The sequence below is a fragment of the Macrosteles quadrilineatus genome, unplaced genomic scaffold, assembly GCF_028750875.1.
Source record: "Macrosteles quadrilineatus isolate MER2022 unplaced genomic scaffold, UCM_ALF_1.0 Scaffold_5__1_contigs__length_97177068, whole genome shotgun sequence".
NCBI classification, from domain to species: Eukaryota; Metazoa; Arthropoda; class Insecta; order Hemiptera; family Cicadellidae; genus Macrosteles; species Macrosteles quadrilineatus.
The window spans coordinates 91,491,897-91,519,300 of record NW_026542598.1 but is presented as its reverse complement, the minus strand read 5'-3'; the positions used below and the strand labels follow the sequence as shown (position 1 = coordinate 91,519,300).

General features: G+C 37.8%; 2 protein-coding genes across 2 annotated transcripts in view; one reads left to right on the top strand and one right to left on the bottom strand.

Annotated features, from left to right (window-relative positions):
• LOC128994155 (dendritic arbor reduction protein 1-like) overlaps positions 1–27,108 on the bottom strand; it is an 82,874-nt gene extending 55,766 nt beyond the window's left edge. Inside the window, exon 1 of the mRNA XM_054418478.1 lies at positions 26,959–27,108. Within this exon, the coding sequence (XP_054274453.1) occupies positions 26,959–27,078 (120 nt within the window). The 5' untranslated portion in view covers positions 27,079–27,108. The remainder of the gene's footprint in view (positions 1–26,958) is intronic.
• Positions 1–27,404, top strand: part of LOC128994154 (uncharacterized) — a 230,738-nt gene that overhangs the window by 119,774 nt on the left and 83,560 nt on the right. The window lies entirely within an intron of this gene.

The following is a 27,404-nucleotide window of genomic DNA, read 5'->3' as shown; positions in this document are numbered from 1 at the left end:
TTGCTCAAGAGATAACAGGTGATGCCTCAGTGACGGATATCGCGGGAAAAGCAAACACCGTATTGACTCAGTTATCGGACTGGCGCGAGTTGAGTCACCTCGTCAAACCGTCGACTTTGGAAGGCAGATGAACCAGCTGTAGAATAAAATAAAGTTATCGAAAGTGGCTTGAGTTCAGTGACATCGTCCAACCGTTGACTTATGTAAAGGTAGACACCCCCTCAATATGAACCAGCACTGAAAAGAATGTGGGTGTTGTGAAAAAAAAATAATACAACTAAATTTGCATGCAGGAAAAAAGTAGTTAAAAAGTGCTAAAGTAGTAACTTTAGCAGGAAGAAATTATAATTTGCATTATTTTTCATCATCATTTTGAATGAACAGTTTAACCACCTTTGACTACTGATAAAGCTATAGACATTTCATCCCAATGTTAAGGTTGTGTCCAGTTCTTAAATCAAGTAGACATATTATATTAGAAAGCCACCAGCATTTAGGGCTGATTTAAATGACTGATTTCTATCCAATCTGTAGAACTTATAGGACGACTTATTGTATGCTATTGCACCTTTAATATATCGTGTTAATTATTTCAGTGACCATAAGGTAGAAAATAAAATGTTGGACACTAACACAATCTATAACTGGTTTACTCAACTACGTTTTTTTAATAAAAAAATTTGAGACTTCTGGTCCGTATAGATGGGATGTCTATTTTCGATATCTAAAAGTCAACGGCTGGCACCTAGGCACTATAAAGGCAATAGCTTAAAATCTAGTGATCTGGCAGAGAAAAAATTTTGGCCTATTGATCAAAGGGTTTTCTAATAGTATATTTAAATATAGAGTAGAGACACTAAAATCCAATAGAAAATGACAATCATTACCACTGCTGTCCAACAAAATAGTCTGGACTAACTAAAATTTATTCTTAGTACTATACAAGTCATGCACTGAACGTAAACATGTGACTCATATTTTCCTGCAAAGAAAATAATAGAGAATCATACCCTAAGATATCTATGGCGTGATTCACTAACAATAGTTGTGATGACAACAATGAAAAAGTAGGAGGAAAATTGTAAACAGCTGACTAGGAGCCAATAGTTAAACAGCTGGTGAAATCAGCTGTTCAGCAATAAACACATATCACTGTCAGTGGTAAATATTCTGTGTTCTTTGAATACACCGTAATAGAATGATTCTATTATTTTCTAATTAGAAAACATCTATTCGTTATAATAATGGACTAGTCTCCTAAATTACAACACGTCTATTGGTCAAACAATGAATTAAGAGAAAATCTAAATAATTTGCAAGTTTAGATTTGGTGTAATAGCAGAAACCTCTAAAATACTTCTAACTTACGATTTGTCTGCAGAAAATGTACGAATTTTATAAAACATTTAGGTGTACTTACTTTTTCTATTTCAAATTTTGAAGTAAAATTATATTTATTAAACTAGCTGTAGCAAAATTTTAATTCAACAAGAAGATAAATCGTTGAGCCTCTCTAAATCATCCCCAACATTATACAGGTAAACCTCCTTTCCTGTTTACATACCTAGTTTTAACGCAAGTTTTAAAGTAGTAGGTGCATGGATTTTTGTACATTAACTTTTTCATGTGTGCCTGAAAAAGAAGCATTGGCGATTATCCCTACTTCCTTCGAATACAAGCTGTGTGAGGGTTGGGATAGATTAGTTATTTCATATAGTAAATACATTGAAAATTGAAATATATTTTTTTGAAAACAATTACTCTAAAATAAAATGAAAATCAACTGAATACAAACAAAACTTTTAAAAGACATCCGGTACAGCTAAAGATTTGCTAAAGCGTTGGACTCAAAACACAAAAAAAAAAACAATTTCCTCCAGCAAATTTAAATTCAACCCTGAAACACGTATGTCAGTGCTAGCAAGCCCTACACAGGTCCAGTATCTATAGATATCGCCTCCATTCGTCAAACGATATACGGCCTGTCTGATCCGGTACAAATTGATACTACAGTCCCTGCAAAACAGCTGCAGCTTGTCACATGGACTGTGGAACTGTAGAACTGTAGATGTAACTAGTGATAAGGTACAGTGTTCTACCACAGACTATAGAGTCTGTGGTTCTACTGTGGTTGTGCAATACTGTCTGGAAACGAGGCCGGTGTTTATATTGTTGAAGAAGTAAAAAATGGTTGTCTTCAAGTGTTGTAGAGGAGAATGTTGTAAAGTGTATTAAATTGATGAACCAGTTTAACTCACTGGTGTGGGGAAGAAGACACATTGTGCGAAGATGAGTTAAACTAATTATATTACACCCTTGAAACTTACTACCCTTATTATGATACCTTTGAAGGATCAGATACTTCTTTAAGACTATTCAAAGGCAGCTAGGCTTCGATTTGAATAATCAAAAAGCTTAAGAAAGTTCCCAGAGACTAACCGGAGACCTTCTGACATTGATTTTACTTCGTTTATCGTCATATGTGTTGGTACACATTTCGTATTGGTAACGCTTGAAATGCACGATATCAACCAAATGTTTCTATCTTATTAAAGAGTAGATAATATCAATTTGTGTTTGGTTCAGAAATAGACAAGATAAATGCTTATGCGAGCTCGTAATTATATAGGTTCATTTTGTTGAAATAGTTATGAAATAAAATAATGCTGATAACGGAAAACTAATCCTCTATGTAGAATTTCTCAACGATGGAATTAGGAACATTAATAAAAGAATTGGACTTTGACCTTCAAGTTTTCAAGCGCAAAACGATGTTACATTATGGGAATCATTTATATGACACAATTCACCTACTTGGGCTACCTGTTTGTAAACAAAATATATACGCCTTTTACATCAAGCAGATGGAAGTAGCCTTAAATCGTCTTTAGATGATCGTTTATGGATGATTTTCTAAGGGACTGTGTATAATCTATGGACAAATTAGGTATGGATGATTATATCGTTTAATGGATGTATTTAAGAAAGAAGAAGTAGAACAGCGGCTACAGATGCTTGAACCGATGTTTGTCAATATAAGATTTCCTCTGCCCACTCGTGAGTCATGACAGGAAGAAGTTTTCTTCATCCGAAGATAAGATGACGAAACTCGCTGCAACGCTGGCCTGAGTCCAGAACTAGACTGGACTTTGGCCAGCGATCCTGCTTGAATGTGCTCTTCACCAGGCTGAGTGGCATTTCTCTTTTCAAAATGTGTTGGTATTTTGCGTTCGTTTACATCTACGCTTCAGCTGAGAGAAAACTCCGTTCTCGTTACATCAACGAAAACTAACAGTTACTCGGTCGATTCTTAATGCTTTCATCGAGGAAGCTCCTTTATGTAGAATCTTCTCAACGTTAGGATTAGAAACTTTAATCAAATATGGGACAATGACCTTCAATTCAAGCGCAAAATGATGTACGGTATGGAAATAATTTGGATGGCATAATTCACGTACTTAGGGCTATACCAACTTGTAATGACCTGTCTATAATGATGCCACGAGGAATTAAGATTCACTTTCCCTTAGAGATTTTTTGTTGACGATAATAAATTCTTGAAAGAAAGCGATTCCAGTTCTAAAATCTATAAGGACTTCTTCAGGATCGAAATTTGTCTTTGCCTATACTTATCTTAGGTACTATATACATGCTGACAACCCTATGCAAAAATTCAAGTGTTTATATCAACTAGCAGAAAATTGACTTAGCAAACTAGTTTGCCTTATATTTTATACCAGGCTGTATCTTTATGGACGACCTTAATATTTTCTTAGGAGTAACGGAAGTGCGAAATCGATACATAAAATTTGACAGAACCGAGTAGTCAGAGTGTTTTTCTTTAAATTTGAAGGTTGTGAGAATGTTATGTAATATAATGAAAGATGTTAGTTAGATAGTAACTAGACTAGGTAATGGATTGTGTCCTCAAAAAGAACGTACCACTGCCACTGCAAAATGTGTAGAGACACTATGAAACGTGATTTGTCGCAAAATGGCTATAAAATAACTCATTTTCCTTCAACATGAATCTGTTCTTGATTCTTCTCCACTCACGTCTCGATGCATCGCCACTCAGTCCACACATGTTATTAGCATTACACGCAAATCTCTCGACCGGCGGCGCGGCGTCCTGTGAGAACCGCGGGCGATAACTTGCCATAATAGCGCGAGCCGCGCACGCAACTCCACTCATAACCGATCCAGGACTTCCAGGAAACCGCACGATCTGCTACTGAAAACCGGGAGTTCTGATCCAAATGTTGACCATGTGAACTCAAATCTATCTTGACAGTGGTTTAAGATTCTGAATTTTCTCTCCACCAATCATCATGGGCTACTGAAACATTGATTTGGATTGAGTATTTTAACGAGTATGAAGATTGTCTAGTAAACGGATGGTAGGATGTCAAATAAATATACTATTTAAATACTCTACTGCCAATTTTCTTTTTCAATCATAGCTGAATTATAACAATCGAGTTTTTAAGACAGCAAACTCACACAAGGGTGCACACTTCAGTTCGAAATTGCATGAAGGTGAGCTTAGATCGCAGTGTAATTACTTGTACGGAAATTGGTGGTTCAGTTAAATGAAAATGAGACACACCGTTTCGTTAACTAGGACCAATGATTAAAATCCCAATGAATAAGCTGGATTCAGGTTATATCCACAAAAAAGTTACTGACCCTTCTCAATACTACACCAACGTATCTGATTTGCAGATTTCATGCGATTTCTATAACCACTCAGTTACTAAAAAAATATCCCCCTATATCTCCAATAAACCATCATCATTACAGATTAAGTCATTATTACAGTCTTTTAGCCACATATCAAGCTATACATTCCATACATAAGCTCTTAATTCCATTTTCTAAACACGAAGAGATGAAGAATTTCACCAACATAGCATCGGTTTCAACGCGGCCGTTGCAAGGAAACGCTAATTCTTCACATACATCTTCCCATACATCTTCTCGCTATTGAATTTTAATGGGGATGCAGCTGCGCTCTGTAGTCCCAGCATACCGCAGAGGTGCGATATTTTAACAAGGGTCATCTACAGTCGTCGGTCGCGTAATTCTCTCACGCGTCGTGGCAGGAAGCCGATCACGAATTTAATCAACAAGCTTTGCATTCCGATCAGAACTTGTGTTAACACTGGATCATTGATTCAACGCTGGAGGTTGTTACCAACACGGTCTGGGCACTGATCATTCGCAGGTGGCCTGCTTCTGGATTAGACTGGGTAGATCAAGCACTCTTTCATATTGAAGTAAGGTGAATTGCTCAAAACACTTCGATCCATCCTTTTTATGCAGCTTGGCAACTTAGAGGGCTCGCTTGGTAATCAGTAGGCAACCTGAGATCCTGAGAAGAATCCAAATATTTCCAATTGTTCAAGACTGGGCTCACCTATCATAGAGAAAATTTAAATGGACTGTCATCTCATCCGTTTTTAACACTTGCATGTCATTTATGTCCGTTTAAAATACGCATCAAAATTTCTCAACGTCGTAAAAATAAGGCTATTGGGGTTTTTCATAACTGGTCCTGGATTAAACATCTGATCTTAGACGATAATAAGTATACTAAAGGCATTTTGTACCTCTATTCAAGACTAACCCTTCTCTAATATTTAACAGTTAAAACACGCAGAATTGTATCCCTGTAGCTATTTATGACATAACGATGAACAAGCCAGGTTAGTCAAAAGCTTTACCTAGATGATTCATAATCACATTTGTGAAGATCGGATGATGAAGATCGTAAACTCTCTTACCAACAATCAAGTTCTCTTCTACAACTTCAAACCAATCTTTCCTAATTCTGGAAAAGCTAGACGTAACACCTGGTCGCTTCCGATCCATCCAACAAGGGTGTAAATACCACTACAAATATTACAGTCCGTTATCGGTGGACACTGGACAGGAAATGTCTGGTTGTTTTACTGTTATTGCACGTTCGCGTCCTACCAGCTGCCCAGCCGCTGGATCTGACCTTTGAACGCCACATCTATGCAATGATGGATCCCTGCGGTCCATTCCCCATCCGGCACGGTCCACTGGGGATTTACATTCAATAAGAGCTCTGCCTAATTTATTCCTTGGTGAGAAACTAACCCACAATCTGATGTTGGGTACGAGATTTTTACACAATGAATGAAGGCTGCTTTTGTCTATGAGTTTTTTTAATAGTTTAATTTTGAGAGCCAATTGGTTGAGTAACGCTTACTTCGAACTTTGGCATCTCTTACATTGGAATTCAAATTTCTTCAAACCATTATTTATCGCTTATGGGCATACCAATGCGTCTATTTCATTTAGATCCTTGAAACCCCTATTAACAGGAACATGTGCCACTATGATCATTGACTCTTACACTTGTACTTACTGACATGAATCAAAGACGGAAATGGACTTCTAAAACACGCCATCAACATTAGTAACTGAGCTCTCCTTCTGTTTTTTTTTTTGCCATGAAAGTACCAAGCTCAAAATACACCTTGAGTTCTGAGTTCTGAATTCTGGATTTTTAGATCAAAATTTGACACCATACCAAAGGACTTTCTTTGAATATTTTATTCCCTCTGAAGATTTGAACGTTTTAAACGAGTGCCAAGTGCCAAGCTCAGAATGAACCTGAAATGGTCAACTTTATGGAACATTTTTTTTCCATTTGCGTTAATGACATTTCAATGGCTCATGATTCTACTGAGGATGCTATATGACTTTAATTCTTCAGCAATCGTTTCCAAAATTTCATTAAATGTTTCTAATGACACCTGGGTCATCCAAAATTCAAACTGACTTCAACCTCCTTCCGACATATAAGCCGATGAGCATGCCCATTCCCCAAGCCTCGTCCAGCTCAATGACCCATTACACGGAGCCGGACATGTTTACGGGCTGCCGATTTACAGCTAATACCATACACAGGCCCCCGTGTCAACGGCATTTACATACCACACGTGAAACTACCAAAATTGCCTCCGCCGGAGAAAACCCCGTCCTGTCATCCCTGAGCGCGGCGCTCCGGGCAACAACATCATTAATTATCAGTAATGATACCGTCGGATTGACCACTTTGCGCGTCACATGGAAATCGATTTGGTAATGTCCGATCGAAATATTTACCGTGTTCGATAAACGTGTAATTATGGACGGACCGCTTTGTTAGCTCCCCGGCCCGGCTTTCTCCCGGGTTAGTGTGCGTGTGTAACTCGCTGTAAGTGTGTGTCGGCAAACATTTGTCCTGCTTATTACCTTTTCCTGTAGTCGCCTTCAGTTGTGCCGCCGTCTCCGTATTGTCGGTTGGATGGAATAACCTTTTGACCTATTTCATGTTAAAAAAAGTTATGTGCTGACGGTTTCACTTTGAGCAGTATTCGAATTATTTCGATTTTTAGTTTAATTTTAATTGTTTTTGTAATGCTACTGGTCTTGTGAGAGCATGGAATCCTTTATTAGTTTAGTACCGAGTTGAAATACTTCCAATTACCAATGGATTTAAGTAGGCCTACACATGGGTAACTCAGTTGTTTGAAACCAATGCTACGCTCTAACCACAAACTCTTCAAATAAAAGCGATTTTAAACTTATTACTGCAATCGGTGGTAAATAGGACAGTTAACCATACAACGGTTTATCCATTATGACAAAGCAATGTTGTACAGGTGTTGTGAACCGCTGAACAAAACTCATAAGCAGTATTTCAACATTTCAAGTCTAGCAGCGACTATCACCTTTGGAAACGAAGCTATCTACACTTTAGTAGGAAACTGCTTTATCTTCTCCGAGTGAATTCTTCATGGCTGTAAAAGTAAACGCTAACTTCCATCGGACTCCAACTACTCCATAGAAATATGACGTCATATGTACCTTCAGTAATTCAGTAAAGTCATTAATGAGATGTCCCTAGTACCAAGAAACGTTATTATAATTATATTAGAGACACAGAGCTCTCAATGAATAGTTTTAGTCAACATTCCCGTTTTGCGGTCTACTAGTTGCGTTTACAAGGTTTTTCTTGTGTAAAAACGTCAACCTTCATGAGGATCTATAGCACAGCCTAGCTTCTGTGCATCTACACAATTATGAAGTCATATTCCACCTCACTAATCACTGGAGTCATTCATAAAAGGCGTAACATGTTCCGTGTACTTTAGACATTTAATTTACAAAAGCTCTGCTTCTCTTCTTGACCAATTATGCCTAATGTCAGTTTATTAAACCAGTCTTATCTGGCACGTTCGCAAAGCATTGTGGCGTCCCCCAAGGATGCATATTGGGTCCGATTTTATTCTCCAGCAAACACAGTCATCAGACGGCTCTGTTTTATGGTTACAACTGGTACAAGACCGTGTCGGAATGCCGTAGTGGCCGGTCCGCATGCGATTCATTCACTAAAAATAGCCCGCCAGTAAATCATTATGCAAATGGCGCTCAGACTTGCTAATAGGAACAGTTCCCTGTCACAGGTCTTCGGTGTCACTGTTTGTCGGGAACGGTGTCGAATCCGGTTGTCTTCGGTCGGTTTCGTCGCTGTTACTGGGAACAATGAGCAATGCGGGGTTTTGAGACAGGTACGTTGTTGTCCAAATGATGCATTGTGAGTGCAAATGCGGACTGTTTGCTAGAGAGTTTCATAAGTGTGTTGCACGATGGGATATTCCTGTTACCTTGGTTAGGTAAACCATTTTGGCATCAGCTATGTCAACATTCTTTTAGTTTTGGACAGATGGAATGAAATGGATAGATGAGATAGTGTTTGCCTAAAAAAGCTAACTCGTTCCTATGATAAGTCTGTGGGTTTTTGATGGTTCTAAAGTAGATCAATCTTTTCTTCGTCAGAGGACATTCAAACGTCCTTGATTGTGGCGCTTATAATACATAATCATGGCTAAAAGATCGGATCTTAGTCAGTAACAAAGACACATAATGCTCTATTCTCTATTAACTTTGCCTATCAATACAACTTCAGTATCCAATAGTCAATGCTATTACTCTATTCAACACGTATAAATCCTTCATATTACAACGCAAACATTATGTATACCATTCTGTAAACTGGTTCATTCATAATCTGTACGTACAATATAGGAACGATAAAAGGAAGAAATCATTGTTCCTATCTTTGAACGGCTGATTCTGGTTTGTCGTAGGGAAATTTCAAAAACCCTAATATTGTTGCTACTGTACTTAATTGTTGTTAGAAGCATGTATAATTTCCAAGATCGTAACGGCAAAGTTTGAAATCCCAACCGATAACTTCAACCCATTTAATCTACCTGGCCCAACTACCAAACTAATCAAATCACTAAACATCCCGAACCATCAAAACTCCAGTCACGTATTGTCAAATATTTACGGGTGTAATTATTATAAAACCGCACGAGATACAATAAACTCGGGTTGTAGCCCTGTGATTATTTCTACACTACATTGGACGCACTAAACACCAGCTGATTTAGAACACTCGGGTGTAACAGCTGTTTAATTGTTGGCTAATGCTTTCAATAGTTTATTGCCTGGCTAGCCTAAACGGGAGAACCCTGCTATTAATGATTTGGGTTTGATTTGTGAGCTAGTCATGTGTGCGGCATCTTTGGTTTGAATGCTCTTCTGAACCACAGTATATAGCTGTGAGTACTGTCGAAATATAGAACGTACTTTCCGTCAATCTTTATAGAGCAATGCACATAATCGTCTAAGAAGCACACACTAAAATGGTTTGGTCGTTGTGATGGATGCAGTTCGACCAAAACTGATTTTAGCTATAGTCACAGAATCCTGGAGTAACTTGCTCATATTTAGTTTATAACATTACATAGCAATTGGAACCACAGTACAGTTATTCCAAACTTGTCTTCAAATGTTTAACCTGACTAACTTATGAAGGAGTTACATTAAATCTTACGTTCTTTGACCATTAACTATCGATATTTCTAATTTGATAACACTAAAGAAGTTAAATACACAAAGAAATGCACAACCTACATACGACAACTCCACTCATCACTCAATCAACATCATTGTCGCCGTCATCTCACTCCAGTCCACCGTATCGCTCCGTTCCATCGCGTGCACTCGCTCCAGTTCGCTCCGGTCTCTGTTTACGTTCTTTCTAAACCGCGATTTATCGATCACGTCCGATATATCGAGAGTTATTGGTCGAGATTGATTTACCGATAGCCGATGTCGCAACGATTGTGAACAATAATTGCCAGGGTCTCGCAACTGACCCAGATCCACGACCTTTGAACCTTGCGCCAGCAAACAATTACCTTCTAAACTGCGATTTGTTGGTTATTGAAACGTCGTAATTGTGGTTATTATGACACCCCGATGTGACGAGGCTCGACGTACGACGTGGTCCGCTGGTTAAGTGGATTGTTCTTTTGATGATTTCATTTCGGTTTTTAGAGGCTTCTAGTGGATATTATTTTGTGTGAATCTTTGTGTTCATTCGTTCATTAGTTTTAATTTTAATGGCTCTAATTTCGAGGACTAAAAAAGTCCTTCAGTCACTGCGACTTTTGCGACTGTGTGTTACAGAATAATTGGTAGAAGATATTTCTATATAGACAATTAGATGGCTGTTAAAAATAAATTGAATTAGCGTTTCTCTACACTCCTTTTTTTATTTCAAATTCGATGCCAAATACAGTACTTTATGTTTGTTAAGACCGAATAGCGGAGAATGAGAATGAGAAGATCCTTCTGAGCAAACAACATGTCTCTCGTGTAACGTTTCTTACAATAAATCAGCTTGGAAATTAATAGCTACTACAATTCTGAACGTTCTAAATATTTCGTGGCGACACAAGGACCCAACAGACCACGTCCAGATTCAAGAGGGGTGCTTGGAAAACCATCTTTCGACGTCTAGTCAGGCTGAAATGCTCAGACTGAAGAGTATCTAAGACCTAGAACATCTCCAGTAAGCTCATCACCCACACTAAACCATACCAATCCCTTAAAATTTACAAATGTGCTAAGACAGATCATGCAATCAAAACCCACTCCACGATGCTCAAGATGGTGGAACAAAACTAGCCTTCCAAGGACGAAGAGGACCATCCCCTTAGAACATCCCTAGTGAGCTCATCCCTCTCTACATCAAGTTTATTGTTACGTCAGTCTTCCAACGATGAAGAGGACCATCCCCTTAGAACATCCCTAGTGAGCTCATCCCTCTCTACATCAAGTTTATTGTTACGTCAGTCTTCCAACGATGAAGAGGACCATCCCCTTAGAACATCCCTAGTGAGCTCATCCCTCTCTACATCAAGTTTATTGTTACGTCAGTCTTCCAACGATGAAGAGGACCATCCCCTTAGAACATCCCTAGTGAGCTCATCCCTCTCTACATCAAGTTTATTGTTACGTCAGTCTTCCAACGATGAAGAGGACCATCCCCTTAGAACATCCCTAGTGAGCTCATCCCTCTCTACATCAAGTTTATTGTTACGTCAGTCTTCCAACGATGAAGAGGACCATCCCCTTAGAACATCCCTAGTGAGCTCATCCCTCTCTACATCAAGTTTATTGTTACGTCAGTCTTCCAACGATGAAGAGGACCATCCCCTTAGAACATCCCTAGTGAGCTCATCCCTCTCTATATCAAGTTTATTGTTACGTCAGTCTTCCAACGATGAAGAGGACCATCCCCTTAAAACATCCCCAGTGAACTCATCCCTCTACATCACGTTTATTGTTACGTCAGTCTTTCAACTTTATCAAGCCATCCGCATACACTCACGGCCCGCGGCAATGCTAGCCTGCTAGGTCACGTAGGTGTGAGTGGTGATATCGGACCTTTTTATTAGGCTTTTTATTATTTCTCGGACCGGTCCCGACTGGTTTCGACACAAAAACGACGATTGTCACTGTCTTTTCTTTATCACCCTGTCTTAGTTTTCTATTTGGTACCACCTGGATTGTGTGACTTCAATTTTCGGACGGTAGACAGAGTTTTGACATGATGCGGTATTGTCGTCTGCTAAGCGATTTTTAGATGGGTTTCCTTAAGGTGTAATTCTCTTGGAGTACATGATCCAACGACTTTTGGATCGGGTTTTAACATGTATTGTAAATTTGTCAAATGCAACAGTAATTTTTAGATGGATGTTCCTCATGACTTAATTTCTTGTTGTATCTCATCCAATGATAGAAATATACGTTTTTTAATTAAAATTTAGAAGTACAGTATCACAAAAATGTATGAGAATGCCCAAGTGACAAGAGAATTTTAATTCTTTTACTGACAAATCATAAATCTGTAGACTTCAACCGTCAAATTAGACGGTTACTGCCTAAAAATTAACTTGTAAAGTTTTATTTTGACTCTTTTAGGTCATGTTAAAGATTAAAATGAACAAGTTTTTTTAGGAATACTTGCAAGTTGTTTTCCATTGCGACGTCTATAAACTGTCCCAAATGAAAGGAAAAAATGTACTGAACTGTTTGTAAAACTCTCTATCCTTTTCATCAAAATCTACTGAATATGTTTCGGCAAGGAAGCGACGCATTCTGGAGTCGAAATCACTAATCAAAATCACTCGCAACGAGACTTTCTCTAAGCGGAGCTCGGCCACCACACGTTCGCACGTGCGAGATCCAGCGGAAACATAAACAAACATCGACGAGCGAGGCAGCGGCAGCGGACGTTTTAATTACCGATCTTTACCGATAGATAGTGTTCGATTTATCGAACTGCCTACTGATCGCATTAATTACCCGATCTAATTGCCCTCTTCTTCGGTTCCAAATCAATTACGCCGCTGATGGCTCTAACGAGAAAGTAACTGATTCTCGCAGGAATGTGATCGGGAACAGGGGTAATTGGGTTGAAATCTTCAGAATAGGGGAAGTCAACGTAGTGAACATGTGCGTTTTATTTCGGATAATTGAAGTGATTCGAAATCCTAGACTTAGGAAGTCATTATTGAACCGTAATTTACTATAGGAAATATTGTTATTGTGTATGCCACGATAGCCATTTCGATACATTTTTGGCAAGGGAAACCACAAAAATGACCTCGTTTGTGAATAGAAGATAATATTGAAGAATAGAGATTGATTGAAGATAATATTAGGTGTGTTTTCCGATTTGCAGAGATGTTTATTTATTTTTATTTTACATACTTTAAAACTAATTTTACTAAGGAGAACAGAACAGTGTATAAACCATTATTATTTGTTCTCTGGTATAGCCCATAATAACCAGCGTAAAACGTGAACTATAAAATTTACTTTGTAAAACAAGAGAAACTCAGTAAAATGTAACTTGATGTTAAAAATGTCTCTTTTAAACTTGAGTCATATTCCGTTTTGTCATATTTATGCATTGGTTTGACCGTTGGCATGAATAAATAAATAAATAACATGACATGCATCTAAAGAGGCTTCATATTTCACAATATGATAAGAAGCAAATACAGTAAAAAAAATTCAATAACCACACAAAATGAGAACAAATAGTAAAACCCATAGTCACACGTCATGTGAAAAATAGTGGAACGTAACTCAAACCATCCGACAATATATTCAACGAGGAAATGATATTCGAGAATCCAGGAACGCCGGAATGAAGTCACTCTGGTGGACAGGTCAGATCAGTCAACGGTTCCATCGTTCCGTCCACCATCCCCAGTTCCGCTGTTCCCTATTTGGCAGACCCGTCGTGACCGTTCCGGTCCGTTACCGCGGCGGCCGCGGGCCTGTTAATGTTAATGTACAACGCATAATCTCCGTGAAAGCGGAGTTTTTACAAATTAATTTCGCCGCGTCTGACGCCCGCGATCCTATCGATGTGTTTACGACCGCCGGAGATCATTATGGAGATTTATTGTCGCCATTGTTTATTTATCGGGTCGTGGACTGATCCGTGGTACAATAGATAGTCACGTGATGGGTGAAAGAGAGATGGGATTCAGACTCTTCGGCGATCTCTCATTCTAGTGGGGATTTAAAAGAAATCAACAATGAAACTATTGCAAAATATAATTTCATACTTCATGTTGCAAAATTATTTCACGTTGCAAGTTAACTAGTGTAGTAGCATATTGAACATTGGCGAAGATCTGCGATTGTAATTAAAAAACACACTTTGACAGCACGTGACAACACTGCATACTGGGGTTTTGAGCGTGAAGACGGAGTTGAAACGGATGACAGTGTCCACACGCAACGACTTGTCTGAAAACGTTGTCAAAACTATGCTCTCAGCAATAGTGTTATCGCTCCGTCTTCCGTCTCCGCGCAGTTCTAAAAAATGCACAGTTTTGCGGTACACACGCAACGATTTGACTGCAACGATTTACTTGCGCAGGTAAAACGTACGGTAAATCCTTGCGTGTAGACCGGCCTTTGATCAGCGGTTTCTTTGCAGGAATAGGCCTATATCAAAGCTATGAATCAAGAACAGCTAAGTGCAGTTCCGAACCAAATGCTATGGACTTATCTCAAGATGAAACATGCGATCTAAATATTAGAAGGTGCGCTAATATGTAATAACCATCCAGAAACCCAGCCATGTCCTTTATCGCCTAATTTGCCATGCTACAGCCAAGAGTTCATTCATTCCTCTTGGATGCACACTGTAAGACCAACCCAACTGTAGAGCGACTGCTGAAGTAGCCCCGATGGTCCAATTTAACCACACAGCCTATTACAAACGCAGCCGCAGGCCCAACACCGAGTCTCTAGAATGACTGTGTTCGGACTCGTTTTGCGGAAAATAAACACTATTTAATATAATGACGGCTTGCGCTGGATTACATGGCGACTGCCTTCTATTGATATTGTGGAAAATCAGCTGTTTTGAGGTTGGGAACATCGTTATAATTGAGAGATCATGGAGACCAGTTTTGCTGATCCAAGTATAAGAGCAACAATCTCGCCTGTAGGCATGGAATGCACTAATTAGTACGTAACATCGGATGTATGATCGCGGGAAACGGACAGAGGAGCGCAATCGTAAAACTGTCAACCCCTCGGCCGAAGAATTCGTCGGGGTAGGACCAAGGAGCGCAGAGGTGCTTGCGCTCCTTGGTCCTACCCGTGCAAGGAACTAATCCCCTACTTGCGAGGGTTGAACAAGACAATGCTTGAGTCGACCCTGTGAGTAAATCCCATTAGTCGTGCCTCACTGACTACACCATTGATTCAGGTATATTTTTCTAGTGCAACTTATTACCAAACTAATGTATCAACAAATTACCAGGCCGTACACTTTCACTTTCGAATTTAAATTGCAATATAAAAGCTGATCCTTCAGTTGAATGTTAAACCACATTTAGATTTTTTTTATTTTATAAAAATGGATTTTAAATAGGCTACTTTTTAATAATTGCGACTTGATTAAGGTAGGTGACTATAGTCTTCATGGTGTGGATCTAAAATCAATGAATGGCAATTATTGAAAATTAGTAAGTTTATTCACTTTTAATAACTGCTTTAAACAAACATAATCTTTGAAAATTAAGGGGTATTGCACCGTTAGTTTTACCTTGGAATAGGTGTTGAACCCTATTAAAATGCGCAAATTTGCAATGGAACCCCTCGCTATGAAATATAGGCTACTTTTTATGCAGGAATGGTTTGTAAAATCCTTAGCTAATTTAAATCCATTAATACAATTAAATGCTTTCAACGTGTACCCACCATTGATAAAAACAACCTGAATTTTTAATCTTAGTTTTATAGGTAAATTCAACAGACAGAAACCATCTCTTCTTTATGATATGTAAAATGCGCATATCCATTGAAGTACTTTATTTTTCCATTGATTGATAAAAAGAAAAGGTAATACAAAACATACGTACCAATACAGTATATAGTTGATATACTTTGCAGTTTCTCAGGCTCGAGAGCAAGGATCGGAGTCAGAATTTTACTATGTATATTGTATTTGTGTCAAAATGATGACTTTTTATGTGGACAATTTTGTACTATTTCAAATCCCATATATTTTTTCCAAAAATACAATACGGGCCATTCTCAATTCATTTCACATTTCTTAGGAGGTAAGCTTTACTTTTTAATGCCAACAGTGATAACATAATATTACAAAAACAAGATTTTACAAAGGAAAAATTTTTTAAAGTTACTTAGCCAACACTTTATATGGTAGCATGAATCAAATTCCATATAATTTTAAAGTTATTGCAATTCCAAATCATCTTCCTAATTTAAACTCAATTTGTATTACTTTCTTTTAGTTTTCGAATTAACATCTATATTTGGCGTTTATGTTGTCACCATGTAAAACGTTTGTTAAATGACACAAATGATGTATAATATAACATTGTCACCACAATGTCTAAATAGCAACATGTCACAACGTCAAACAACATAATTCATTGTTACTAATGTTTGTATAGGCCTAAAAAATGTTTAAACTGTAGGCCTACGGTTTGATGTTTTTCAAAAATAACTTTGTTCGCGCTGGATAAATAAGTTTGATTATTTTGCCCTGAAATAATCAGTTAGCCTTATTTAGATGAAACAGTTATTGTTAATTTAAAGAAAAATCACAGTATATTACAGTGTTGATGCTGCCTAATGGTGCACTCTGATTAGGATTTATTTGCCCCAATGAAGTATTTTTACCCACGAATCTGTGACATTAGTTAGAAAATGTACCAATTGCACCGTTAACATTAACCGAGAATAGATCTTTCTTTAGGAATCTGCACCGGTAACGAATTTGTAAAATTGGTCACCTTATTAGATGTACAGCAAGAAAAAAAAACCCACGTCACTGATTGTAAGTTACTCATTACTTATTATCTCTTATTTGATTCTAGACTCAAAAGTTTTTTTTTTTATAATAGATAATTTACTTTGTAACTGGTAACACTACTTGAATAAAGACAAGTTTTAATTTTTGTAGTTTACTCTTTTTTTAGAATTCCTTTTAGAGTATGTGCCGGTTATTGTTATTTGAATTTAGCATTAAAATAGAGTAATTATGTTTATATTTATTGGTAATCCGGAGGCTATAAAATCTACTTAAACGATGCTTAAACCATTACTTTGGAAATAGCCAAGTAAATTCTGATTAAACAAATTTGTGCTTGTTTAAACAGTTGGGAATAATTATAGGATCTTGAGGAGTAAATGTTTTCATTAGATACACTTTTTTGTCGGCAATACAACAGTTAAAAAAGTAAACGAAACAAAATAATCGATTTATTTTCAGATATTTCTAACTATATACTTTCAGAAAACCTAAGTAATTCTTATTCAAAAAGTATTTTTAAATTTAAACAAAGCCTATGTAAACAACACTACTTTTTGAAGTAAATTTAGCCCAGGCACATTGTCATTTGGCAAATATCACTTTCAGCAGTAGGCTCACCCACCTAATTCGGAAATGCACAACATAATATAATGTTGTTCTTAAGAATTAATTAGTTTCAAGAATGGTATGCGTTGCTCCTAAATAGTACGAACGTCCGGTAATATTAAGTCATTCAATATCCTAACCTCTATCACGAGAGAAAATGTCAGGTGTTTGCCACAGGACGGAGACGAAGGTTGAATCACGGGTCGATGATCAAAACAAATCACGTAGAATCATGCATGCTATAAGCAATTAATAGTCGTCATGCCTTCAAAGCTATTTCAAAATTGTATAAACTATACCTGCAAAACAAAATAATGTAAACATTTGATAGTTCTGAAACGCAGAGAGAAAGTTTAGCTGTCTCGAATAATCTAATATGATTTTAATTATAATAGAATAATGCAAATTTAGGTCCGTACTATTTAGTGATAAATATTTAATTTTTATTAAACTGCACTTAGAAAAATATGCAGTTTGTCTGCATTGAAAATGGGCTTATTAACGTAGGACAAAAACCAACTGTTTTTAAGATAACTACTTCAACTTCGAATGCATAATACAGTATCTTGCATTGTCTCTGTTAACATATTTATAGTTTCAAAATTACTCCTTACATTTTCATTTTAAAGTAGTGTATTCAATGAGGCACGACTAATGGGATTTACTTGCAGGGTTGACCCAGCCATTGTCTCTTTTAATCCGTATAATTAGGGGATTAGTTCCTTGCATGGGTAGGACCGAGGCGCGCAAGGTACCTCTGCGCTCCTTAGTCCTACCCCTACGGATTTTATTTATGACCTCCCATTAGAGCAGGTATTGTGCGCTCCTCGGTCCGCGAATCGTATGATCGCAGATTTCAAGGCATAGCTTTCCTTCCCAGGCAAATGATGGATGATTTTGTATCTTATTCGGTTGAAAGGTTCTTAGTCATCGATGTACCATACACAACACTCCAGTAAAGTAATTGTGTCATCGTCAAAATATTATTGCTGGCGATCAGTTTTAAAATAACTGGAAAACAAACCCAATGGTGCTGTAATCATGGGCAATATGCAGAAACTCCGTAGAGATAACGTAGGAAATCTCATGTACAGTAAATCGGTAAACCAGGTGTTCATCCACACTTTGAGGACAAATCCATCCAAAACACTGCACACCAAGGTGTTCAAAAAGGCGGCAATAGTAAATAACGGCGGGAGTTCGCCTAACGAACGCTGACAGCCGCCATGTTTGATTGTCTCCGCCTCGTTTCCGCAATGCACAGTTAATTGAATCAGTTTGATTCATGTTACAATCTGTAATCAAAACCTGCTCAACGCCAGCTTGTCTGCGACTGTGGGCGATTGTTGTGAATTAACACAAAATATATTCGTTGCATTCGACAGTCCAATGATGCGTAGTGGTTTGGATTAGCGAAAACCCCAATTGCTGTGCTGTCTGTTCTCTCTAGTCGCACCGTCAATAGTTTCGTCCACGTTTTGTCCCGTATAAACTGACAATCTCGTAATCGTATGGTGACCGAACGCATGATGATCCTGACACAGGTAAACCATAACACCAGGTCCTATATCTAAAATGTTAAGTGATGTTCAGAACGCTTTAGTTACTCTACTCGCCGCAGTTCCCAGCAGCGCTAGTGAGGTGTCATTACTGTACCTCCAAAGTAGCCTGTAATAGCGGCGCTAATCACCGCAAAATGCCTGTTTTCAACTCGTTTTATAGAAAAAATAAATAATGTTTAAGGTGATCACAGTCCGCGTTCAACTGAATACGGAATCGTCCGACAAACGAGGCATGACACACACGACTAAAATACAGTATTATTTTGAACTTTAAACAGTAGTTTAGGTTGGTTTATAATTATGCGCTTAAAAGACAAAAGGGAAATTGAAAGTTTTTGTCAATTCCGATCACTTCATATTCGTCCTTCGTTTCATACACAACTGTAAAGGTTCTGAAAAACCCTAAGGTTTCATCTCAACACAGGAACTGAAAGACACAAAATATCACATTTTTAAACTTGTACAAAAAGAAGTATTCACAGAAGAAATCAACTGCCTCAAACGGAAATCATTTTGCTCCACTCGCTTACAACGTCTTTCACCTTTCATTGACTCATTTGGATTATTGCGTGTTGGAGGACGTCTTTCTCAGACATCACTTCCTGAAGATGCTCGACATCCCATTTTTCTGCCAAAAAAGCATCATGTGGTAAATCTCCTCATTGACCACTACCATATCTACAATCTTCATTCAGGCCCTCAGCTTACTCAAGCATTACTTTACAAACATGTTTGGATACTGTCTGCCCGTTGTGCCATACGCTCTCGTACCCATAAATGTGTCAGATGTTTCAAAGTCAAACCTAGAAATGTGTGTCCTCTCATGGCTGATCTCCCTCAGTCTCATGTAACTCCTGCTCGACCTTTCCTCCACACCGGCATAGATTATGCAGGGTCTTTTACTGTTCTTCAACATCTTCAAACATCTTCAAAATCCTCAACCTCAAGGCAGTGAGACACATAAAGTCATACTTTTGTACTTTCATCTGCCTCGTCACGAAAGCTGTACATTTGGAAGTAGTAACAGACCTAACGACTGAATCTTTCATTGCTGCAATGACTCGATTTGTATCTCGCAGAGGACATTCTTCCGACATTTACTCGGATTGTGGGTCCAACTTCATTGGTGCTGACTCTACCCTACGCAAGATTGTTGAAAAATCTCTTTATTGTCAAGACTCCAAACGGAAGATTCAACGATTCTCTTCACTTAAAGGCATCAATTTTCATTTTAATCCACCAGCCGCTCCGCATCAAGGAGGATTGTGGGAATCGTCTGTAAAGAATGTGAAACATCATCTCCGTCGAGTAATGGGAAACTCAGTCTTAACACTCATTGAATTCATCACATTGTTGACCCAAATCGAAGCAATGCTCAATTCACGACCACTGACACCTCTTTCAAATGATCCTTCGGATCTCGCAGCACTGACTCCCGGACACTTCCTGATTGGTACACCCCTCACAGCAGTACCTGAACCTAATCTCCTGACAGTTCCTGAAAACCGTCTCAAGCAATGGCAGCTAGTTCAAGCATTTCATCAACGCATATGGCATAGATGGCACCTAGAATACTTAAACAACTTGCAACAACGTACCAAGTGGACTCGGAAATCAAAAAATCTTGAAGTGGGTGACCTTGTTCTGGTACATATGGACTCACCACCTCTTTCGTGGCCTCTCGCTCGAATTACAGCAGTTCATCCAGGGGCTGATGGGGTTGTGCGAGTGATAGACTTAAAAACATCAAGTGGCAACCTCAGAAGATCTGCCCACAAAGTGTTTCCCCTGCCAACTGTGGATTCGTGAACTGTTTCTATTGAATCCACTGGGGATTCAAGGCCCCCGGTATGTTCAGTAAACTTCCTTTATGCTTTCATGTTATCTATTATATTTCATAATCTTTGGCTCAATTAATTTCTTAAATATTTTGCTTTCAAACATATGTTCATGAAATTAAATTATTTTCCCTATTATTTTATTTGGTGACATATGTTGTATATGAATGTAAATAAAACAGAGCTTGTTCTCCTATCCCAAAAGTGTGTTAATTTTTTTCTCCCTCTTATAATCTCCATTTAATTTCATTCTCTACAAATTAGTGTTGTAAATTGTAGTTGTTCGAAAATTGTTATTGGAAAAGATATAGGTGAAAACTATTACAATGTAAAGGTCTATGAACCATAGTATGAAAACTAAAGTAAAAAAAATAATTTTATTACAAGCAGACTCTATAAGAGGGACAGTCTACTTAGTCGGCCCACGTAGATGTTACACTACTTAAATACAATATCCAAAATCAATGTTGTAAGTTCCTTGTTGGATTACAAGTTTTAGGAAATACTAATAGATTTAAGTCAAGATAATTTTACCTGAAAATGACGTGTGTTCCGAGTCAAAGATAAGATTAGGTGAATCAAAAGCTGAATTCGTGACAGTCATCGTCCTTATAATGACGGCACAGCTTTAAAGGTATACACTCGAGATAAGCCATTGATTAGACTTGAGCAAGAGTTTATTTAGACAACGGAATTTAAAAATATGGAGACAGCCCATCATGAAAGTTATTCCTCACATCTATACTTATAACAGTCAAATACCTACTCACTGATCACTGTATCTCAAAAACTACTAAACCATAAGAACTCAGGAATTTGCATGGACATTCCAATTAGGGTCTAGGTGTGCAATAAGAAGCGTTTTCAAGAACTTCCAGCAGGACTCTGCCCCAGTGGCCTCTAAAGTTCCCATGTTATCCTTATGGAGAAATGATTTGTTTATTTTGAACAGATAAATATCTTTGAATTTTATACTACTAACTAAGGAGACAGCTGGTTGTTTGATTGAAATGAAAGTATTAGCATTGTTTTTCGTTAAGCTTAAATTTTCGTAAGCGAAGCCACGACGGGGTAAGCTAGTGTTTCGAGTATTAACAAGAGAGATGTTGTGATTTGTGATTTTGTTGCCAAAACGTGATCCTGGTTTTCTATTAGACGCCAAGTGACGGTTTAGGACCGTGGGCCGAGGCGACAGCCGGCGGCGAACCTCAAAAGTTTACTGCCTGTTTTTATAAAAGTGTCAATTGCCGGAACTTTCTCCACAGTCAATATTGCCCCGAGCCGACGAAAGTCCTTCTATGTCTGTGCCAGAGGGAAAATCGTCCTCTGTGTCTTTCAATATCTGTGAACTCAAAGATTAACATTTAATATATACGTTTTCAGTTGTAAGATATGGTATATTGGAACACTATTTTTAAGAAGGCTTTTTGATCCCGGGTTTGTGGAAAAATCAGTAGCATTTTGATCCTTTGAAACAGGAATATAAATTGATCCTCGGCCATTGGACTATTTAAATATAAATAAACTGATTCGGTTATATGCAAATCTAATCTTACACAATGCGTCTTGCTCCATTTTGCACTCATTTTCAGTTTAAAATACAGAGCATTATTTCATGTATTCCAATGTAAGGATCTACTGTAATGATGTTAATAGCGTTTAAGGAAGTTGGTGAATATTTTACTTTAAAACTCAATAGATAATTTCTTTAGGCTCCTTACCATCTAGACAAGGCGTTATATCTGAAATGTTTAAGGGATTTAAATTCTTTGGAGAATCGTTTTATTGCTTCACAGAGATTAACAATACAAATAATTTTGTAATATGGTATCTAGCGCAATATATTGCCAAAAAATTAATAGTTTTTTTATAACCACGATAATTTATTTTAAAACTCCTTGCTTAAAGACCTACCACATTTATTTATTTATATGAGAATATTCATTAATGTCAGGGTTCCATTTTTCAAAATATACTATACACGGTCTGACCTTCTACTACAGTAAAATAGTACGTAGCTCACACAACCTCAGAATAAAATATTGTACAAGTTGTATTATAAAACCTCAAACAAAACAATTACCCACAACATTCAAGCTTACGAAAGCCAAGCTGTAATAAACTGCACAGTTAATACAACTATTTGTCGATTGTCGCAACATTGTATACTCTATGGCCACTATCGTGAGTATTTGCATGTTTATCCCATCGTTTGGACCCTCGCCATGTCTTGCTCTATGGAAATACTTGCAGACAATGTAGCGAAACCATCGGCGTGGCATGTACAACGTGTATACGCAGTGAAATAGTAAATTTACGATTTTTATTATTAAAGGTTATGGTTCGACGATTAAATTATTCCTGTAAGTTTTTTTTTATAAACTGATTATTGTGTGCAGATTACTGCACAGAATAGAATTGTACATTATTTTTAGTTGATTTTTATATTACCAAAATACAAAACCGTCCACTTTCCAAAAACTAATGTAAAAAGGGTTAGTTAACATTTGAAGAAATGATTAAGTGCATGAGTGTAACAGTACAGTATGATATGTCTTCATGTATTTATGGTTGTACCTATATTGTTTTCAAGTAATTACACTTTACACTTTTATTGATTCTTTCGTATGAAATAGCGATTTAATGATATAATTCTCATTTACAATGAAACACTACAAATCTATACTCATAGTTAGTTACCATATGTTTTTATCATTTTAGGTAGGCTACCGTAGACTATCTTTAAATTATTTCATAAAATAGTAACCTCACAAATAATATACAATGCTAAAGTTTCTATCCAACTTTAGACTGGCATTCAAAGAGTCTAGACTTGTTTTGCAAAAATATGACCCTAAAAATCAATATAAACTTGCAGTGCTTTAGGATAGTCTCCATCTCACGTCGCCAATCACACGAAAACATTTAAGATCATTAAACACAAAAAATGTCTAGAAATCTGCTAAAGTAGCCAGGCTAAATTTGGCAAAAATAGCCGAAGAATCGCAGCACGAAAAAACGAAGGTCATACAAACTAAACACGACATGCAGCTGGGTTGCTAATTGAGCTCCCAGAACCACAAACTGTCGACGTTTTTACAATTTTGTCCGAATATAACCTACTCTGTCGATTTGTACTGGGAGAGCTTCTAACGATTGTGTGATTTTTCTAAGCGGTAAAGAATGAAAAAAAAATTAAATAAATGACTGACGTTTTTGTGATTACTAATCCTCGCTTAGATACTCATTGAAAATCATTGATACTTTACTTTCTTATTAAATTGTACCATACAAAGTAGGTATTTTATGCCAAGTATGTATGGAGATGATGAGTGTAGAATGAGTGGTGCATTAAAGCAGACTTCTTATTGTAGGCCTAATATAACATCTGTTTTGTAAACCTGTGAAGCGTGTTTTTCTTGTTTTAAAATGATCGCGACTATACATTCTCTCTTATCACAATTTTACATTTAACTTTACATTTTGTTCTTTACTTGAGGTCCTCAAGTAAAGAACAAAATGTATGAGGTAGGCTACACTCTACACTAGGGTACAAGAAATAGTTTACAAATTTACGCAGGTAAAATATGTAGTGTTAACGTCGCTTAAATGGTAATAAACAAATATAAAACGCGCTCTTCATCAACCGAGTCAGCTGATTCAAACATAAAGTGTTTAATCTTCTAATATATAAAATTCTCGTGTCACAGTGTTTGTCTGCAAACTCCTCCGGAACGACTTCACCGATCGTAATGAAATTTGGTGTGTAAATTCTGTAGGTATGCGAATCGGACGTAAACTATTTCCCGTTTCGAAATTCTTAAAAGGGCTCCGCCCCAGTGGCTCTGGAGTTTCCCATGTTAACCTTATGAGAAATTGAATTAATGAATCTTAACAGCTGTTTCAATTAAACAAGTTGGTTCTGTTCTATGATGTTCAATAGCATCAGAGTTACAAGGATTACCAACAGGGTGCAGCACTATTATTTCTTTTACATTTATGACAACAGCTAATTTGCAACCAAAAGGTGAGTGAGCGTAGCGAACGAACTTCAACCTGGAGGCGAGTTAGCGTAGCGAACGAGCTAACCTGAAGGCAAGTGAGCGCAGCGAACGAGCTCCAACCTAAAGGTGAGTGAGCGTAGCGAACGAGCTCCAACCCAAAGGTGAGTGAGCGTAGCGAACGAACTTCAACCAGGACGTGATTGAGCGATGCGAACGAGATCATCTTGAAAATTAAACGTAACGGTACTTTCTTTCCATCGGTCTGTCTTAGGGGAAACCTATAACTTAGGCGATACGAAGTTCGCCGGGTCAGCTAGTCTATGCTATAATTATTTGCTATAGACACTATATCAGCCTAGGCACAACTATTTCGATGCATAAATAAACACTTCCGTGGATGCCGCTTCAGTTAAAATTCTCCCCGCTGTGTATTTAGGCGATCCTGGCTCAGATAACACAGATCAGATGTTAATACAGGAAGTATCAGAGTAGTTCCAGATCAGGCCGCTAGCAGACGTCAGAGCTGGTCAGTTAATTAAAGTGAAGTCCGGTGGGTGGGGAACTAGCGCTTTGAAGATTACATTTGGCCACTTCGGACACTTCAATATTCAAGGTTCCTGACTTTCGTGAGAGCGATGTTGTTGGTTAACCTACTTTCGTTATTTGAGACGTAGGAGTTTAGATGCAAGATGATTTAAAACGTGATTTTAGATTGATAGTGATTACAGAAGTGATATGGCATACGTACACATTTATAAACTACTGGACCTTACAAATATCTTACAATTCGGTGTTAACGTTTACTGTGTATTCATTGTCTTTTTTCAAAATAAAAAATAGCACGAATAACAATATATATCTGATGAAAACAATGAACTATAGTTTCTCCAGCAATGCCAATACCAAAGAGTAAAGCACGATTAGTAAAATCTACTCTAAACGTAGAGAAATTATTGGTTGATGTTAGTACACTCACACACAAACAAACACACACACACAAATAAAACAGCCTTAAACTTTACAATAGAGTGAGAAGTATAGGCCTACACTTGCACTGTTCAAAGTCAACTGCATTAATTCCTGGGAACGTGGGAACCCAATCGTGCTAAACAAAAAATAATGAATATTTTAGGTATCAAAAAGGAACCGTTGAATCTTAATATTATAATTCCATTGTATCGTATTATACCTGTAAATTGTAAAAACGCAGGAATTAGGAATGATAAACCCAGCGAAAATATAAGACCCGAGCAGCGGACTCCAGACAGTCTAGACGCAACGAAGCGTCTGTCTCTTGAGCCTCTCTGTGTCTGTAGCTCAGCTCAATCCATCCGACATCTCACAAATTGTTCCTTTTTAAATAACACCATCTCGATACTATTACTCTACGTCTACGGAGTGTTACCTTTTAAATGTCCATGTAGCCATTGTTGTCACCAAAACTTCATACAAACAAATGCATAACTTTAAATATACAGTATCAATATTATGAGACTAGACCGAGACACAACTAACTGTTTGTCCATTTAGAACCAAAAACAATGATGGAATATGAGTGCAGGTATTCCGTTGATACAGTATGATAATATACATCGTTATGACTGTGATAGGTGTTGACCAGCCACGTCAATTCTGTATCGAATGTGTTTGAATAAACACGTCGCAAAACATGCATTTACATAGCAAGTCACATTTTGTCTAGAATTAAGATGATATGTCGAACGAAAATATCCACAGATAAACGAGCAAATGTGTACACATTTAACAATCAATAACAAAAAAGTACTACTATAAAATAATGAACTATCTTCAAAAAAGATAGGAAATGTAGTAAACACGCATCTTGTCACCTCCAACTGTATTATTTATGAAAATTATTTGCCGTTAAATTCGAGGATCCTAGTATAAGTTTCGTTATTAGTTGCTGACCGTTGCATGAACATGTACTTCACTGCCCAGTGATCTAAAGGCACAGCTGCGCCACTACGGTTAACATTTGCGCATGTGATTGTTTACCGACGAGGCCTTCACGGAATACTACAGGGAAGTGTTCTGGAACCGGTGCTATTTTCGCATTTATACTCTCTCGTATAGTCGTATACTAACTTCTCTGTTGGAAATAACACATGGCGCGGGTGGTTTGTAAGAAAATATCTGTTCCTTTCGGCGTCCCAGTCCTCTTATAGTGATCATACCTGCATTTGTTGAAGCCAAGAATCCACGTATGCGGTCTGCGATTGGTCGTTGTAATCCTGACAATCCGGGACGATCTGGTCCTGACAGTGGATCGCTTGCGACAGTACGCAGCAATCCATGCCCGCGCACAAACGCACAACTTACCACGACAAGAGCGGGTGCTCGACTGACGCCAGTGACGCCGTGCGCTGCGGCCGGACGGTGGTGGGGGGAAGGCGGTAACAATTTGTCCCCGCCCACTTTCTTCCCCCTCACCCTCCGCTGTCGTCAACAATCACCGCGATTGTGGAATGAAGGACACACTATTTGCACACTTTGATGGTGGAGTTATTAGGTAGAGATTGAGGAATTGTTTCCGATGAAATGTATATGTTGGTAAACAAATAATGGAGAAATTCTTTTATCCATGCATTATTACAACATTCAACAATACGTTCTGGAACTG